Genomic DNA, 18,020 nt, shown 5'->3' on the forward strand with positions numbered 1-18,020 from the left:
GTGATCTGGCAGCCTTGGCAAGGTCATGATCACTATCCATAAGTGAAGATTCTTGCCCTTGTTCCTTTTGTGTAGAGTCAGACAATAAGTAGATAAATTCATCCAAATAAGAAAATGAGCAACTTGCCTGAAGGTCAGCCCAGGAGTTAGTAAGGTGGCTGGGCCTGGGCCAGTTATCACCATCAGTTCTGAGCTTTGTCAGAAGCACTGTGCTCCCACCAGCAGCTTGTCCTCACTGTCTGTGAGCCCTGTGTGCTCCCTGTCCCTTCTTATCCTGCACCCTGCCCTTCAGTCAATGTCCTGTTGGTCTAGGCCCCCAGTTTTTCCACTCCACAAGGCTGAGGCCTGGGCACCCAGGGCTCTCCCCTGATGTTCTTGGGCCCACAGAGGAGATTGTCACAAAAGAGCCCAGTGTTTTCAACCATCTACCGTGAGCTCTATACTCTTTCAACAGAGAACAGGGGAGGAATGGCCAGAGAGGGGGTCCAGAGAATCCACACATAGTGGAAGGGGCGTTCTGGTGTATAGTTTTTCAGCATGTCTCTTAAAACTGCCGTTCCTCTTCCTCTCACTGCCCATTTCTTCCTGCCAGCTCTGAGAGTTTGCCGCACTCCTGAGTCCTATCTCGCCTGCCTCAAAAGGAAGGGTAGAGGAAGTGGAATTAGAATCAGTTAATGTGCTACTTGTTAGCAGCTCTGGTAAAAATAACACAACTTAGCATTTAAGCAGGCTGGATGGCTCAGATGGAATTTGGGGATTATCCATGGACTGAATTGGCTGGTGTTAAGTCACAATTAGCATGGGCTCTCTTCTTTTCAATTAGTCTAGACCATGTAGAACTGGCTAGCTGCCGTGGAAAAAATGGTTAATGTTACTGCTCGATTGGTAAGGTCCCAATGGTATGGAAGCACAGCCAGGATGGCAGGAAACGATTGCTGGGTGGACACACACACACACACACACACACACACACACACACACGAGCACTCTTCATTCAAAGCCTGTAGGCTCTATTTCTGAATTTGAGGGGAAAGAAGAGTTCTGTCATCGAAAACCCCAGCTCCCCTCAAGCTACCTGTTTAAAGAAGTTCTCTGCAAATCCCAGAATCCTGCTCTTCACTTACAGGCCAGACTTTTCACCAAATTTTAGCCCTGCGAGGGCAATGGGAACCACTCCATAGGTGGTCTCCTTACCCCTATGGACGTCAGAGGTACAGAAAGAGAACCAGGCCCTGTGCTTTTTCTGTCTTGCTCTTCCTGGTCCTTTGATGCCATACAAAAGTTGCCAGCACTTCAAAGAGAACAAGTATTTATAATGATGATATGGAAGACTTTTTTTTTTTTTTTTTTTTTTGGCCATTTTGAGGGGTGGGGAGGATCATTCCATCTCTTAAACTAAATGACTGTGATGTTAGCACTGGGAAGATGTAAATTTAGTCTTTATTTGATCATCTCTAAAACATCCAGGAATTTTTTTTAAACCAAGTTCATTTTTATTGCTCTCTTCTTTCATTCCGTGAAAAAGAATCGAGTTTGGCTCAATTGGTGATAACACTCTCAATCCTACTCAAAGGATTCTAGAGCTTTTAGAACAGAGGGAAAAAATGCTGCAAGTCTCTAAAAATCCTCAAAGCACCAAAAAAGTAGACTCTAAAGGATGGAGGTTGGGGTCAGGCTTGGGGCTCTTTGTTGTTATTGTTGTTCTCTAATCTTGAGCAATATTGAGTTTAAAAAGCTTTTTCTTTTAATCCCAGATGTCAGAGCTCGGCCAACGTCCATAAAATAGATTAATAAGACAACTAGCACTTGCATGCCACCCCATAATAGACCATGTGTGTTTAATTAAGGTGACTTGCCCAAGTTCTTACAGTATTCTAGAAATGATTCAAAGTCTAAAATTGCTTCCAATCTCTTATTTCATCTGAAGGACAGTATAAGATACGGCAGTTAGCCGTGAGAGGTAAGAAGCGGACTGCTTAGTGAGGTGTCTACAGTCTATATCCCCAAAATGGGTTTAGGAGAAAGTTTTATCACTGAGATGATGTCAGTTTGTAGCAATCTCAATTTCTGCTCTATAACAGGCATATATGTTCTTTGGGCTTTTACTGTGGTTTTTATAGCTTGACTTCACTCTGCTGCCTGCTATTAAAATGCATAGTTAAAATGTATAAATTCCATAGATTACCATAGAAATAAGCAAATTAATTCAAGTGTTAGATGATACAGTATATTTTGTGGTTCTACATAAAAATCTAGCTTTTAATATTCAGTGCTATTCATCGTCGTGTATTTCATATGATCTTGAAATTGCCATATATAAAATTCAATTTTCTTTACACAGCATTTTTTGTCCTCAAGAAAATACTGAAGAAGCCCTGTTGTTACTGCTGATTAGTGAATCGATGGTAAGTAGAATGTGCTTTCAAATTCTTCTGCACCCCCTTTTCCTACAGTCCTGTGTTTTTTTTTTAAAGATTTTATTTATTTATTTATTTGACAGAGCGAGATCACAAGTAGACAGAGAGGCAGACAAAGAGAGAGAGAGAGGGTAGCAGGCTCCCTGCTGAGCAGAGAGCCCGATGTGGGACTTGATCCCAGCACCCTGAGATCATGACCTGAGCCGAAGGCAGTGGCTTAATCCACTGAGCCACCCAGGCACCCTACAGTCCTGTTTTTGATATGGTCACTCCATCAGTACAGTGGCTATTTTACTTGGGAAAAGAATACTTTCTAGAGGGGATACCTGGGTTGGGGGAGGGAAGGAACAACAGGGATTTAAGAAGAGGGATGTTTCTTTTTTTTTTTTTTTTTTAAGATTTTTATTTATTTGTTTGACAGAGATCACAAATAGGCAGAGAGGCAGGCAGAGAGAGAGAGAGAGAGGAGGAAGCAGGCTCTGAGCCCGAGGTGGGGCTCAATCCCAGGACCCTGGGATCATGACCTGAGCCAAAGGCAGAGGCTTTAACCCACTGAGCCACCCAGGCGCCCCAAAGAAGAGAGATGTTTCTTAATTCTTGGGCTAGTTAGAGGTGTCCCTTATAGGTTAATCTCAGCCTGGAGCATGGAGCTTCTCTTAGGCAAGCCGTTATAGGCATCTGAGTTCATTCATTTGCCTACTGATTACTGATAGGACACAAACACGATTGCGGATAGGTAAACTATAGCTGAAAGGAAGACCAGAGGAATGCTGAGAAGGGAAGGAAGTCCCCCCAGGGTAACCTTTCCAAGCCACCTCAACTTGCCAGGGGTGGGGGGAGGGAGAGTTTAGGGATAAATCAGTGGGTGGTGGCCGCAAACCTCTGGTTTTGGTAGCAGGAGCTGGATAAGCAGCTTCAACCTCCTGGGTAGGCCTCCCGCTTGCCCCCAGGCAGTCCGGAATCCCCCGCTGTGAGAGGGAGCTCCCGTTCCCTGGCTCTGCTGTCTTGAGGGAGTCTTTGCAAGGCCATCGGATTCCCTTGAAATGTTTTGTTAATGTCTGGCCAGGCTATCAAAGTTTATGTCTAGAATTTCATTCCTCACCATTTATTGGGTTTCTGCTCTGCGTGGTGCTAGGCATGACTGCCCAGGCTTGAAGCTGTGGGAGGCAATCTGTGTCACAGTCGTCGGTCCCTTGGCATGTAAGTGGTGTTTGCTGAGCACCTGGACAGGACGGCGAGGCTCCTGGAACTGGGAAGGACCTAGATGTCCTCATACCCATTCCCTCATACAATGAGTAGGGAACCTGAGGACCAGAGCAGGCAAAACGGATGCATCCTGCAGTGGTCTGTTGCTCTTTCTAGATCACACTGCCTCCTCCCATGTCTCCCACCTCACCAGGCAGGCAGGAGGAGAAGGAGGAGGAACAGGAATCGTGACCGAAGCAAGAGGAGGTATTTGCCTTCTCCCCCAAGCAGGTGGTTTCAGTGGAGGCATGAAACACACCCAGCTGAAGTGGATTTAGAAATGGAGCCCAAGAAGAATGCCCGATGGGCTGAGTGAAGGAGGGATCTGGAGAGGCTGGGATTAGTCAGGGAGGCTTGCATTCTTGCCTTAATTTCAAGCCCTGCGTTTTCTTGTTCTGCAAAATGGCCCAGAGATGTTTACAAGAGCAAGACTGCTTGAGTTACCACTGCTTTTTTATTTGGAACCTCTTTGACGTCATTGGCCTTACTTCCTCTGAAGGAAACAGGTTGCCCCCCTTGACTCATCTTTCCTTGACTGTCAGCTGGTAACTCAGAACGGTGTCATTTACATTCTCTACTTTGCCTTGGCACGGCCGGGGAAGGCATATATGTGAACAGGCTGGCACCTGGTGGCATTTGGTAACTGTTTTTCAAATGAGCCGGTCTCACCATGCTTTGCCATCAGTTCTTTGGTGGGGGCGACCCCCTCAACATGTTGGCCCCCTAGCTCATGTTCCCTCATTCTGAGGGGGACTCCTCACAGCTTGGCAGTGAGTTTCCTTCGGGCACACCTGGTTGGTTATGTTGGGAAAGTTATGAAGGAGTAGCGACCACACATTTTTTATTTCTTGGACAATTCTAATCGAAAATATTGTGTTCCATTGTCAGATCATGTGTTCCCATTTAGAATTTGGAAAACAGAGCCACATCTCTAAAATGCTTGCTCCAAGTGTAGATGTCTTGGGAATGATGTCTCCACCTTTCCTGCTCCTTAATTGAAATGATAGAAACTAATAATACTCAAAATTGAGATCCCTTTGAGACCATCAGATGTGGCTCTGTGGTATTTAATTTCTGGAAACTCTCTTCAGAGGATGGTGAAACCCAATGACATCATCAGTAAATATGAAGGTCTGGGTTTCCAACCAAAATGATTATGTTCTCCCTGTAAATTGTTCCATAATTATGTAGGTAGAAGTCTAAACTAAGTTCCTTTTGGAAGCCTCTTTCATGTTTCTTGACTTCTTGATTTTTCAGTTTTTAGACAGAAAATGGACGTGCTCAATTTCAGAACCAAATGAGAATTACTGTGTTTTTTTTGTTGTCTGAGAAAATTGTTTTCTTCGTTGGTTCTGACTTTAAATTAGAAACATCTGTCTGTCCATAATCTCTCCACCTGTAAGATATGGTTTGGCGTTGTACTGCTTTCTCACCTCAAATCAAATGCATTTTCCCCAGGAGAAAGGGCTTATCAGAACTACATTTGCACAACTACCTCTGAGACAGTGTTCTGAGATATTTCTTATTTGTGGATCTGTTTGAGGTTCGAATCAAAAGACACCAATCTTAAAAAAATGTACTTGGCATAACTCAAAAATCTCTCTTAAGTAGTATTTTGTTTTGTTTTGTTCTCTTCCAGGCCTTGGTCCTAATACGGAACATTTTTAGCAAGTAAATAAAATGAGGCTCCTTACAGCAGCCCCTGTTTCCCTTAGAGCTTCCTTTGTTGGCTCAAAGTCGCTCCTCACAAGAAAGCCTTAGAATGAAATCTTCAAAAGCAGGCTTGTATCTGTAAGAGATGACTCACTTGGTAGGAAGTGGCCTGTCATATATTCTTATTTGTCTTTGACATTTTAGAGCAAGGAGTTTTAAAGTGACTAAGTACGGATAGATGGCTAAAAGTGAGTGGCTTGGACTCACACACACAGAGAAGGCATTTCGTCTCATTAGTGAGGGAGAAGGTGTGTAGGTGTGTCAGCCGTCACCCTGCCTGGACCAGGGACCCTGGTGCCTCACCTACCACTTGCACAGGAAAAACTGAGGGGCCCTTTCTCTCCTCCTAGGGATGGATGATTCTGGAAGCTTCTGGTAGTGAGCAGGGGGAGGAAAGACAGGCAAACTCTAACTTAATTGATTCTGAACTCCCTAGTAGGGAAGGATGGAAAATGGTTAGAGTTGTTTAGTGGCCCTAATACATGTGATATGTCTGGAGACTCCCTAGAGAAATTAAATTTCAAAAAGCAATGAAAGCACGTTGTTGTAAAGAGCATTTGATTTCTAGATAGATGAGATTAATAAGCTCGAATGTGCCTGCTGTATTTCTGCAGCAAGCTGTGGAGATATGCAAGAGGCAAGGTGTTCTCCTGAGTCCTCTGGTAATATCTTTTAAAACAAAACTCAGTCTGCTTCTTGCTTTCTCTTCTACAGCTGTTCTGTGCTTCCCTAAACAGGATTGCATTAGTCTTTGTAGTCTGTTCCAATGAAGGTGCCATAGAGGGATCTGAATGTTGCTTTCATGACAGAGAAAAAGTACGACACGTCCCTGCAGGACTGAGGGAACTTAATGGCACCGTGTGATGGTGGGAGTATGGGGCTAGGGATGTTCCCTCTGCTGTGTAACGCAGAGCAGGAGCTGCACGGACAGGCAAGACACGACAGCGCCCCTGCCCCGGTGTGTGAGTCTGCCACCCCAGAGCACTGGCGGTGCCTGCAGCAGAGCTGGCTGGTGGGCCCGAGCCCAGGAGCCATCACCATGCTTGCATCAGCTCCTAAAGCCCCCTGCAACCGCCAGCTAACGGGTCCCGAGGGTCCTCTGGCTCCACACCTCCAGGCCTTTGTGTTTGGCTAATACCTCGTACTGCGTGCTGCCGGGCTCGGGGCATTCTGAGTAAACAAGCCAAGGTGACAAGCCCCTTACTTGCTCCTGCCCTTGTCTCCAGGCCCTTGGCAAGCCGAGAGGGGCAGGAGGGCCTAGATGGCTTCTCTGTGCATGATAGCTGTGTGCATGGACTAACTCACCAGCTGCTCCTCTCGTCTTCTGTGTTGTTTTCAGGCCAACCGGGATGCTGTGCTGAGCAGAACACCCGAGCACAAGAGTGACCGCCTCATCAGCTTGCAGAGTGCCTCGGTGGTCTATGTTTGTTGAGATACAATTTCCATACCACACAGTTCACAGTTCACCCTTTTAAAGTCTGTGGTTTTTAGTGTACTAACCACATTGTTCAGTCATCACTAATATTTAATTTCAGAACATTCTCATCCCCAAAAAGAAACCCCATACCTCTTAGTAGTCACTCCCCATTCTCCCCTTTACCCTCAGCCTCTGGCAACTGCTCATCTATGTTTTGCTTTTATGGATTTGCCTATTTTGGACATTTCATATACATGGAATTATATACTAGGTGGTCTTGTTGTGACCGACCTGCTTTACCTAGCGTGGTATTTTCAAGGTTCACCCGCATTGGAGCATGGATCGGCATGTCACTCCTTTTTTGTGACCAGATACTATCCCACTGCAGGGACAGGACACATTTTTTGCATTTGTTCCTCAGTTGATGGACACGTGGATTGTTCCCACTTGTTGGCTATTGTAAATAATGCTGCTATGGACATTCTTACGTAAGTTTTTAAGTGGACACATGAACAAGTTTTAGGTGGATAGGCTGTACGTTCAACATTTGGAGGAAGTGCCAGACAATTCTCCAAAGCAGCTGTACCAGTGTGTATCCCCACCAGCAGTTAGGAGGGCTCCGGTTTCTCCATATTCTTTTTTTTTTTTAAAGATTATTTATTTATTTATTTGACAGAGATCACAAGTAGGCAGATAGGCAGGCAGAGAGAGAGAGGGAAGCAGGCTCCCTGCTGAGCAGAGATCTCAATGTGGGGCTCGATCCCAGGATCCTGGGACCATGAGCTGAGCTGAAGGCAGACGCTTTAACCCACTGAGCCACCCAGGCGCTCCTGATTTCTCCGTATTCTTGACAACACTTGTTATTGTCTGTCTTTTCGGTCTTGCCCTCCTAGTATATATGAAGTGCTGTCTCATTGTGGTTTTAATTAGATTTCCCTAATGACTACTGACATTGAGCATCTTTTTATGTACTGATTGGTCGTACTACCTCTTGAAACAAAAGAACTGCATCCCTCACGGCAGGGAGAGTATAAGCCCTTCCAGTTGCCAGGGTGGTGAAGGGGTTGACTGTACGCTAGTGATTTCACACCAAAACCCAGCCAGAGCAGAGCAGATTGGATCCTGGGGAGTACCTAGTTGTTTGACTAAGTATAGTGATGCTAAAACTTAGAGGAGAAACAAAAGCTAGCTAGAGAACGTGGCTCATCAGCAGTTTGGCTGTGTTGTTGGCATAAGTTCTCTCTTGCCTTTTGAAACCCTTGAACTTTCCTGGCTGGAGAAGTGATCGCTGATCCCTCTATGGCTGTTCTGCCAAGGGCTGTCTGGGTGAAGGCCTGGTGCTCACTAGAGATGAAGCAAATACCACATGTCACAACTGACACAACAGCCCCACGGAAGAGTCCACCTTCTTGGGTCTTGTCCCCAGCGCCATCGTCCTCCCATTGTTATGACCCCTTTCAATGTTGCCAGAGAGTTTAAAGCTGGGCCAGGCTCAGTGACTCTTGTTGTGGGAAGTGAGGCTGTATCTTCATTTTGGTGTCTTCAGGGTTTGGGGATGCAGATATCCGACTCGCAGGGCCAGATGACGAATCAATAGGCTTTCCTGGAACTCATGGGGGCGAGACAAAGGAGCAACTTTACACTCCCCCACCCTTCCCCTGAGACCTCACTTGGTCTTCGGTATTTATTTATATACTGATATGATTTGGGTGTGCCCTAAGAAGTTCAAACCAGACATTTTGATTTGTGGAGTTCTTTAAGGCAAAAAACCTCTGAAAAAATATGGGTAAGAATTGTTGCCAAGTGTCTTTTCTCTCAAATTGACCTACTCCCCAATATTTCATGATACTTCTTGTCTGGTCAGCATGAACAGCTCCTTTTAAGACTTTGAAGCACAATTAAAGTAATCGATGATATTGGCTAGTGTTCTTATCATTGTTTTAAAAGCTAATTAAAAAGCCAATCTTTCAAAATTGCTTAAATGTGGAGCATTTGTCCATATTGTTGATTCAAAAGCATATATATTTTATTAAAGTGATTAATGGTTTTTGCCCTGTTAGAAGGTGTGAGTGCATTGATTACTCTGTGGGCCATCTGCCTGCTGCTTACGTCAACACTACTCTTCACAGAATTAGAGAATATCTTCCATTATTGCCTAAGGTTTCTGTTATTTGGATCAATGTACTTTAACTTCTAAAAATCCTGTGAGGGGAGATTCTGAATAAAGACATGTCAGGAAGTGAGATAAGTTTCTTCAATTATTATTTTCTTTTTTCTGAGACATGCTGTGAGGAGGCTTCTGAAGAAGGCTGGGTAGACTGGAGTTCCCCCTGCACATTTTCAGCTGTTAACTGGTTGGTGTTGACATGAGGGGAGTCACTTCCTCTCTCTGTTGGACTTGCGGTGCAAGTAAGTAGGCCTTTGGTCTTGGTTGATGAGTCTCAGGTGACCTAGGTTGAACTGCTTACAATTCCTTGTGTGCTCAGCAAAAGGTGTGCATCAGAATTATCTGAGGAACTTTGAACAAATGCACATCCCTTTTGCTGACCTCAGAAATGCCAGCTGAGTAGGTTTGGGGCAGAACCCAAGAATCTTCTCTTCTCGTTTCCATGGGGAATTGTTTGCCTTCCCTAGCTGGGAAGTACTTCATGGGCCTTATTCACTGGTATCTTGGTCTACAGTAGCCATCAGAAAGCTTGTCAAGTTAATGCTGCTCACAACTCTATGATTCCTTCGAGATTAGTTGATCGTTGCAAATTTATGATGCTCTTATGAAGTGAAAAATTTACCTTGTAAACTCTGTCAGGGTGTGAGACCATAGCTGAGAAGGATTTATTTACAAGTCCATTTATAGCAACCCCACTCTTAGACAAATACTTCAACGAACTGAAATGTTAGAAACAAACATTGTACATGAATGTCTGTAGCGTCACTGTTTATGCTAGCCAGAAGATGGAAACATTCCGAATTTCTATCAGTTGATGACGAGATAAACAAAATGTGGTACGTCCACACAATAGAGTATTATTCAGCCACAAAAAGGAATGACGCACTGACCCAGGCTACTACATGGGTCAACCTTGACCTCGTGATGCTAAGTGAAAAAGCCAGTCACAAAAAGGCCCCGTATTATAGGATTCCGTTGATAGGAAATGTCCCCAATGGGCAAATCTGCAGAAACAGAAAGCAGGTTAGTTGTTCCCGGGGTCTGGAAGGAGGGAGTGGAAAATGACCACTGAAGAGTACAGGGCTTCCTCTTGGGGTGATGTTCTGGAACCAGGGAGAGGTGATAGTTGCCTAGTACTGAGAATGTACTAAGTGCCATTGGGTTATACATTAAAATGGTTAAAATGGTGAATTTTCGGTTAGGTGAATTTTACCACAATTAAGAAAATACATACAAAACGGATTTAATGACCAAGTTTATACATTAAAGTTTGACTTCTTTCTGGCTCCCTTCCTTCCCTTCCTTTCCTTCTGATTTTATCTGTTGCCAACAATTTGTAAGCATTTCAATGGCAAGCATATAAAACCCGAGTATAAGAAGTAAAAGGTCCGATCACTATTGGTGATCGTGCTGGTCATTTCTCATATTTATCTCCTGTTCTGAACTTCATGTGAGCTGTCCGTGCACACAACCAGACAGCCTTGCTAGTCGGTTAGTGCAGTGGTAGAGTGACACATTTAAAGTATGCAATCACATCAAAACCTCATTTTAAAAGTCTCTCTGGAAGGTTAATACCTGGAAGTAAAGTGAGATCTAGCACGAGCTGTTGCATAGTGGACAAGCAGACTGTGGAGGGCAGAGATTTTTGTAACTTTAGAATCCCTCCATGGCAGGTATATTCAGAAAATGAAGCTCCTTGTTCATTTTTTTCCCTTTGACTTTTTTTTTTCTCGGCTATAGTGAGTCGAGGTTATTTTTGCCCGTTGATGCTTCCAGCAGAAGTCATTAGCTTATATGACTGCAGGGAGATCGAAATGAAACTATAATGGAAGGTTTAAGAAAACAGTGCAGGAACTGTTTAGGTTCTGAAAATTGTATTCTTATGAGATCTTTACAGATGGCTCAGTTGGGGATGATAGGAGTGCACTTAATTTCACATTTTTATAGACACTAAAGCCAGTGGGTCTTACTTGGGAATAATCAGGAAAATTTGCCTTTACCCAGTGGTTATCAGAAGCCACTAATCTAGTGATTTGGTTGCATTTAAGTTTCCTGGTGGTGTTTTAGGCAATTCACGTGGATGAAAACCTAGCAAAGTTCTCTTCTGGAACATATTTATTTAAAAAGTCTCACTCTCAGGAAAGATCAGCATTCTTTGCCTGCATGTTTCCAAAGAACATGAAAACCTTGTAGAAAAACCTGATAGTTGAAGTTTTATTTTGCCACCTTTGGCTGATCGTGGGGTAGCACGGGCCACATTGAGGTGCACCTGCTTCTGTTCTGAGGGAGATTTTGTGGAGGTTTTGTTTATCTGTTTGTTTTTATTTCTCTTCTTTATCACTGGAAGATTATGAGGTAAGTGAACTGATACGCATTAGCTAACAAAATATTTCTTAGTAGATGTCACATACCCCCTCCTCCCATTCATCAGACGGGGCACTGTTCTACTGCAGAGAGCTCGAAAAGCATAGTAGTCGTTGTCTAACTTAGGATGACAAGATCCAGATATGTCTGGGTTTTCTCAGAGAGGAAAGAGATACCTGTGCAGCATTGCAAAGAGGTCTTTCTTGATCAGTAGCCATACTTGCCACTTTGCTTTCTCTTTTGCACAGGCCAGCAGTAGCCTTTGGGCTGGAAGGCCCAGGGTGCACTGACAACAGTGCACTGAGTCCCAGGACGGGGCCACCATGGGACTGGCCCTTGGCACTTCAAAGAGGGAAGGCATTTCCGAAATCTACACTGGATACCATCTTATCAGCAATGAAGAGCTTTCCCCACCCCCCCCCTTCAGGAGTAACGTCATCTAGGTTGAGCACCGGCTTTGTGCCAAGTTTGGGTTGTAGCAGGGATCTGTTGGGAGGTGATGAGATATTTTACAATTAACCTATGATAAGAGCTTTTGGAAAAGAGCAAAACTAAAAATTTCGGTTGTTTCAGAATATCACAGAGGCAGGATGGCTCGAAGGGCATAGACTTTTTTTTTTTTTTTAATGGTTCAAATACCTTAGTGTATTTTCTCTCCTTTTTTGTAGTAAAATGTTCATCGGAGAAGTAAAAATCTTCAGTCATGAGTCTTGGAATAGTGCCTAGCACAAAGTGATGACTGGAAAATATTGACCAAATGAGCGAACGAGTGAAGGAATGATACAGAATGGACTCACGGCTATGCCTTTGCTCCTTTGTGTTCCCAGACAATAGCCAGGCAGTTGGCGGAGATCTTGTTGCGGGGTATGTGTGAACAGAGCTACTGGAACCCTCTGGAGGATCCGCCCTGCCAGTCACCTCTGGATGACCCTCTCCGGAAAGGAGCAAACACAAAAACCTACACCCTCACTCGGAAAGCCCGCGTCTACTCAGGAGAGAAGTATGGCCCTTGATGTCCTCATTCGTAGGTTAGGGGGTGGGAGGAAAACTCAAGGATGAGTAAAGTTTGGGACAGATTCTTCCCCTAAAAGAGAGCCAGACAAACAAGTCTCATTTGCCAATTTAATGGAGATACTCCATTCCTTTTAGTAACCTCAGTAGATATCTGTGCACCAGTGGGTACATTTTAAGTAGGAAAATTCTCTCCTCTCAGTCCTTGGCTACTATTCTTGGCTATCACTATTGGTCTTTCGGATTCTCATTCTGTTTCTTCTAAGAACCCTAGCATTAGCCAGTAATCAGTGACAAAGCTGTTTGTAAGCCAGAGTTAGCCTTTTTTCTTTTCTTCAGCAATTCCTTGATCCTTTTGTTTATAAATTTGTTTTAAACCAAATTAGCTATAAGAAGAAAGAGAACTAAACAATTTGTAAGTGACTGGAAGGCGACGACTCTTTTGAACTTTTTAATTTTTTAAAATTTTAAATCTGGGATGGGGCACCTGGGTGGCTCAGTGGGTTAAGCCTCTGCCTTCGGCTCAGGTCATGATCCCAGGGTCCTGGGATCAAGCCCCGCATCGGGCTCTCTGCTCAGCGGGGAGCCTGCTACCCCCCTCCCCCCGCTCTCTCTGCCTACTTATGATCTCTGTCTGTCAAATAAATACATAAAATCTTTAAAAAAAAAATAAATAAATCTGGGACTTGGCCACCTTGGAGGAAGGTGGGTTAGGGAACCTCTGCAGCCTCCATGCGGCCTTCCCCAGGTTGGGAAGAGGGAGGTGGCAGGCATTGACCATGAGAGGGGCCAGGAGATAGGAGATCGTTGACTCACTCTTGATTCCTCCCCTTAGAGTCTCACCCTCCCATCTTTGCTGGTTCCTGCAAGGAGGAGGCATGATGGCTCTTCAGAATCTCTCCGTGAGGGGAAGGGGGCGTATATGAATAAGTATGGAAACCTTCCACAATGGTTATCAAATTGGAGAAATGGCAGAGAGACTGCAGGCGGCTGCTGTTGAGGCTCTAGAGCTGGGGCGGGGAGGGGGTTTTGACTAGATGCTTACTGCATGTGCGACTTCTGGAAATGATTGTCGCATTTTCAAAAGGGACAACGCTTCTCTGGCAGGCAGCCTCCTCTTAATCCCCTTACGTTGACCCTGGCATTTCTCTCCCTCATCCTCCTCTTGTTCAGACTGCATTCTTACACGGATTCAGAGAAGCGAGCATATTCTTTTTTTTTTTTTTTTTAAGATTTTATTTATTTATTTGACAGACAGAGATCACAAGCAGGCAGAGAGAGAGAGAGGAGGAAGCAGGCTCCCTGCAGAGCAGAGAGCCCGACTCGGGGCTCTATCCCAGGACCCTGGGATCATGACCTGAGCCGAAGGCAGAGGCTTAACCCACTGAGGCACCCAGGCGCCCCAAGCGAGCATATTCTTAACTTTTTCCCTAGGTTTATTTTAGTTTGCGTTTAATCCCCCTTTTAATTTAACCCCCCTTTTTGTGGCCTTGTTGAACCATGAGTTTGCTCAATTCATAGCCTGTGTTACTCCTTAGTCCTTATCTGAATTCACAGAACATCTGTTCTAGCAATTCCCAAACTCTCACTTTAAAAATGCTGAACCCTCAGTATGAAGTATTTAGAAGCAGTTTTGGGGCTCATCTTGAAAGTGAAATTTATATCCTAAAAATAGGCCTGAGTTCTTTGTTTGTTTGTTTTCTGCTTTCTATGCTGCTTAGTAGACGGATATATAAGGTGCCAGATATATTGAGAAACTCAGCTCCTGCTCCTTCCCCTGATCAAGCTGGAAACATGGGTAGAGCTCTGTGTTTCTTTGGGTGTTATTCCAATGTGGCCTCATCCCTTGAAGGCAGAAAAGCTCAGGATGCTGGCCATTTCTCCTTTATTTTTGTGAACCACTCATAATTTGTTACTCTCCTGATGTCAACATCCCCACCTGTCCAAGGAGAATTATGGAGGCAACATGAAGATCTAGAAAATGCAATGACTATTAAAGGGAGATTCCCATACCAGGACTGGTTGCTGAGTCACAGTTTCATTCCACACAGATACAGTCAGGTTTTTTTGTTTTTGTTTTTGGGTTTTTTTTTGTTTTGCTTAGTTTTGTTTCATTTTTGTTTGTTTGTTTTGTTTTGTTTTTACCATTTTATTGAGATACGACTCACATACTATACAGTTCACTCATTTAAAGTATACAGTTTAGGGGGCACCTGACTAACTTAGTCAGAAGAGCATGTGCCTCTTGATCTTGGGGACATGAGTTCAAGCCCCACATGAGATGTAGAGATCGCTTAAATAAATAAAAAAACCTTAAAAAAAAATACAGTTCAGTGGCTTTTAATATAGTCACATAATTGTGCTTCTGTCACCATAATCAACTTTGAAACATTTTTATTACCCTGAAAATAAACCTAGTGCCTCTAAGCTGTCACCCCACCATCCCCAATCCCTTGGCTTTTTCATATGAATTTTAGTATCAGTTTGTCCATTTCTGAAAAAAAAAAAAAGAAAGAAAGAAAAGAAAAAAAAGAAAAAGCAGCTAGGATTTTGATGGGAATTGCACTGAATCCATAGATCAATTTGGAGGAGTATCGCCATCTTAACAATACTGAGTCTTCTGATCCATGAATATGGGATGTCTTTCATTTATTTAGGTCTTTTTTAATTTCTTTCAACAGTGATTTGTTGTTTTCAGAGTATACGTTTTTTACTTATTTCTTGAAACTTACTGTGTGTGTGCATGCTATTCTTTTGGATACTGTCATAAGTGGAATTGTTTTCTTAATTTCATTTTTGGTTTGTTCATTTCAGGTATAGAGAAATACAGTTGATTTTCCGTATTGATGTTATATACTGCAATCTTGCTGAACTTGTTTATTTGTTCAAATAGTGTTTTAGATTCCTTAGGATTTCCACATACCAGAATATGTCATCTGCAAATAGAGGTAGTCTTATTTCTTCCTTTCTAACTTAGATGGATTTTATTTTATTTTCTTCTGTAATTGCTTTGGCCAGAACCTCCAGTACAATGTTAAATAGAAATGGCAAGGACTGGTGGACATTCTTGTCTTATACCTGATGTTAGGAGGGAAAAAGCATCCAGTTTTCCACCATTAAGTATGAAATTAGTTGTGGGTTTTCATAAATACCTTTCATCAGGATGAAAAAGTTCTTTCTATTACTAGTTTGTGGAGTACTCTTTATCTTGAAAGGGTATTTAATTTTGTCAAGTGCTTTTTTTGCATCTATTGAGAAAATCATGTACGTTTGTTATTCTGTTGATGTAACGTATTACATTAATAGATTTTCAGATGCTAAGCCAATCTTTGACAAATTTCATTGATCTTTTTCAAGAACCAACTTTGGTTTTGTTCATTTTTTGTTCATTTGTTCATTTTTTTCTATTGTGTCTCTATTCACTAAAATTTTATTAATTTCCACACTGATCCTTTTTCTTTCAGTTATCACCATCAGTTCTGAGCTTTCTAGTTTTGTTTGTTCACAATGATAATTCTGGTTTATTAGGTAAGAGAGAAAGAAAGCCTGTTGGGATTATACTTGTCTTGGGGCTCCCTGATCACCAGGACTCTCTAATTAGGCAAAAAGGATATTAATACCAATTCAGTTATGCTGCTTGACAGGTAAAAAAAGGAATCCACAGATAATGATTAAACCCCATCTTGGCCAATAGTTTCAAACGCTTCCCCTCCTTAGTCCCTTATGAGAAATATGAGCACAGAGCCTTCCAGCTCCAGCAGATCACAAGGACTATTCAGAATAGCTGGTCATAATGGAATACAGCAGAAAAGTGAGCTCTGTCAGAAAACTCCACTCCTTGTCACTGTGGCCTGGACCTGGAGTGGAAACAGGGTGCTCATTCTCTTGACAATCCTAGATAGGAAAGGGATCACATACCATGGACCTCTTTACTTTCTTCCTTCTAGGTCTTTCTGTGAGGAATTTTTTTGACCTTTGCTCATTTATTTATTAAAGATTTATTCATATATTTCGGGGGGAACAGAAAGAGAAGGAGAGAGACTCCCTGCCAAGCACAGAGCCCAACGCAGGGTTCAATCCCAGGACCCTGAGATCATGACTTGAGCGGAAACCAAGAGTCGGACACTTAACTGACTGTGCCATGCAGGCACCCCGCTTATTTATTTTTTAAGTAAGCTTTTTATTGACACATAACACATACTGGAAGAAATACACGAACCAAAAGTATAAAACTTGATAAATTTTTACCAAATGAACACATCCATGTAATTAGCACCCTGATCAAGAAACAGACATTGCCAGAACCCTTGAGGCCCTCTTTGTACCCTCTCCTGATTACTGCCCCTACCCAAGGGTAACCATCCTGAGTCCTAGCCCAATCATTAGTATAGGCCATTTTTGAAATTTATATGAATGGAATAATATATTAAAAACTCATCTGTTTAACTTCTGTCTGATACTATGTTTGAGAGACTCATCCGTGTTTCTGCATGCAGCCGGAGTTTGTTTCAGTTATTATGAAGTTTTCCGTATATACTCCAATATATTGATCCATTCTACTCGTGATGGATGCTAGAGTCGTTTCGCATATGGAGCTGCTTCCATCTCATTCAGGCCCAGGCCCAAATAGCTTGACCGTTACCTTCTCAGAAAGGTATTCCCCAGTCACCTTATCTAATTGTCCTTCTTTCCGAGCATTTTCTATCACATGAGCTCATTTATTTTTCATCATAGCATCTAAAATACAGATTTTTTTGGTTTATCCTTCTTCTAGAATGTGCTGCAGTGAACATTTTCACACATGTTCCTTAGTGCACATACATCAGAGATGTCTTCCTGCTGTTGTGTTCCTCCTTGTAAAAAACACTTGAGATGGCTTAGATCATTAAATGCATGTTAGACTTCATGATTAGCACAAAGTAAGAAAGGAGATTAAAAACTACTCTTGTGCCAGAAAGTGGGTGATGAAAACATTTACTGAAAGCTGGAGCCAGATGTGGTGCTCAGCTCCTCTGTAGGCCCCACAGGAGAGGGTGACTGTTGTGGAGTTCTAAATACAGGTCTGAACCTCCCTGAGCCAGGGCACAGGGTTTGGGGAAGGATGACGACACTGTTGAAAGTGTGAAGATGAGGGCATTGAAGGGTCAGGAAAAGCACCAGTGGCCTCCCCGTAGGCTTTGTGGGATTCACCCAGTCCACTCCAGAGCATGGCTGAGTGGACTTGATCCGAATGGAGGACCCTTCTTTATTGTCACGATGGGGTGTTGGCCTGTCTGGAATTGTGTGCCAGGGTGCTCCTCAGGTTGGACTAGCTGATCCCTCATAACCAACAGGTACTCTCAATGACTAATTTAAGTCCTTTTTCTTTCTTGGAACTTTTGTCCTTCCACACAGACCTGAGACTGAGGTACTTTCTGCCTCAGCACGTTTAACGGTGTAACTCAGGGACGAAGCAGAGCTGCAGCCACTGTGGGCTTTGACTCTTTTTAGCTCTTATCCACTGGCTGTGGTTCAGAGGCTGTATTTCTCTGGGAATTCTCTAGGGGTTTCACAACCGGGCCAGACATATTAAAACTAGAAAGGCAGGGGCGCCTGGGTGGTCCAATGAATGGAGCATCCAACTCTTGATTTCAGCTCAGGTCATGATCTCACCAGTCATGGGCTTGAGCCCAGAGTTGGACTCCCT

General features: G+C 43.3%; 1 protein-coding gene across 4 annotated transcripts in view; it reads left to right on the forward strand.

Annotated features, from left to right (window-relative positions):
- Window positions 1-18,020, forward strand: part of LOC111148467 (tetratricopeptide repeat domain 7B) — a 261,908-nt gene that overhangs the window by 118,897 nt on the left and 124,991 nt on the right. For 2 of the 4 annotated variants that reach the window (XM_022505026.1, XM_022505028.1), the window contains exons 8-9: window positions 2,342-2,405; window positions 6,715-6,792. In XM_022505026.1, coding sequence (XP_022360734.1) covers window positions 2,342-2,405; window positions 6,715-6,792 — 142 coding nt within the window. Of the gene's footprint in view, window positions 1-2,341; window positions 2,406-6,714; window positions 6,793-8,865; window positions 9,202-12,150; window positions 12,324-18,020 lie in introns of those variants that run through there. The other 2 variants (XM_022505029.1, XM_022505027.1) reach the window with 2 other exon arrangements.

This window comes from Enhydra lutris, unplaced genomic scaffold, assembly GCF_002288905.1.
Source record: "Enhydra lutris kenyoni isolate GAN:26980312 unplaced genomic scaffold, ASM228890v2 scaffoldscaffold20, whole genome shotgun sequence".
Lineage (NCBI taxonomy): Eukaryota > Metazoa > Chordata > Mammalia > Carnivora > Mustelidae > Enhydra > Enhydra lutris.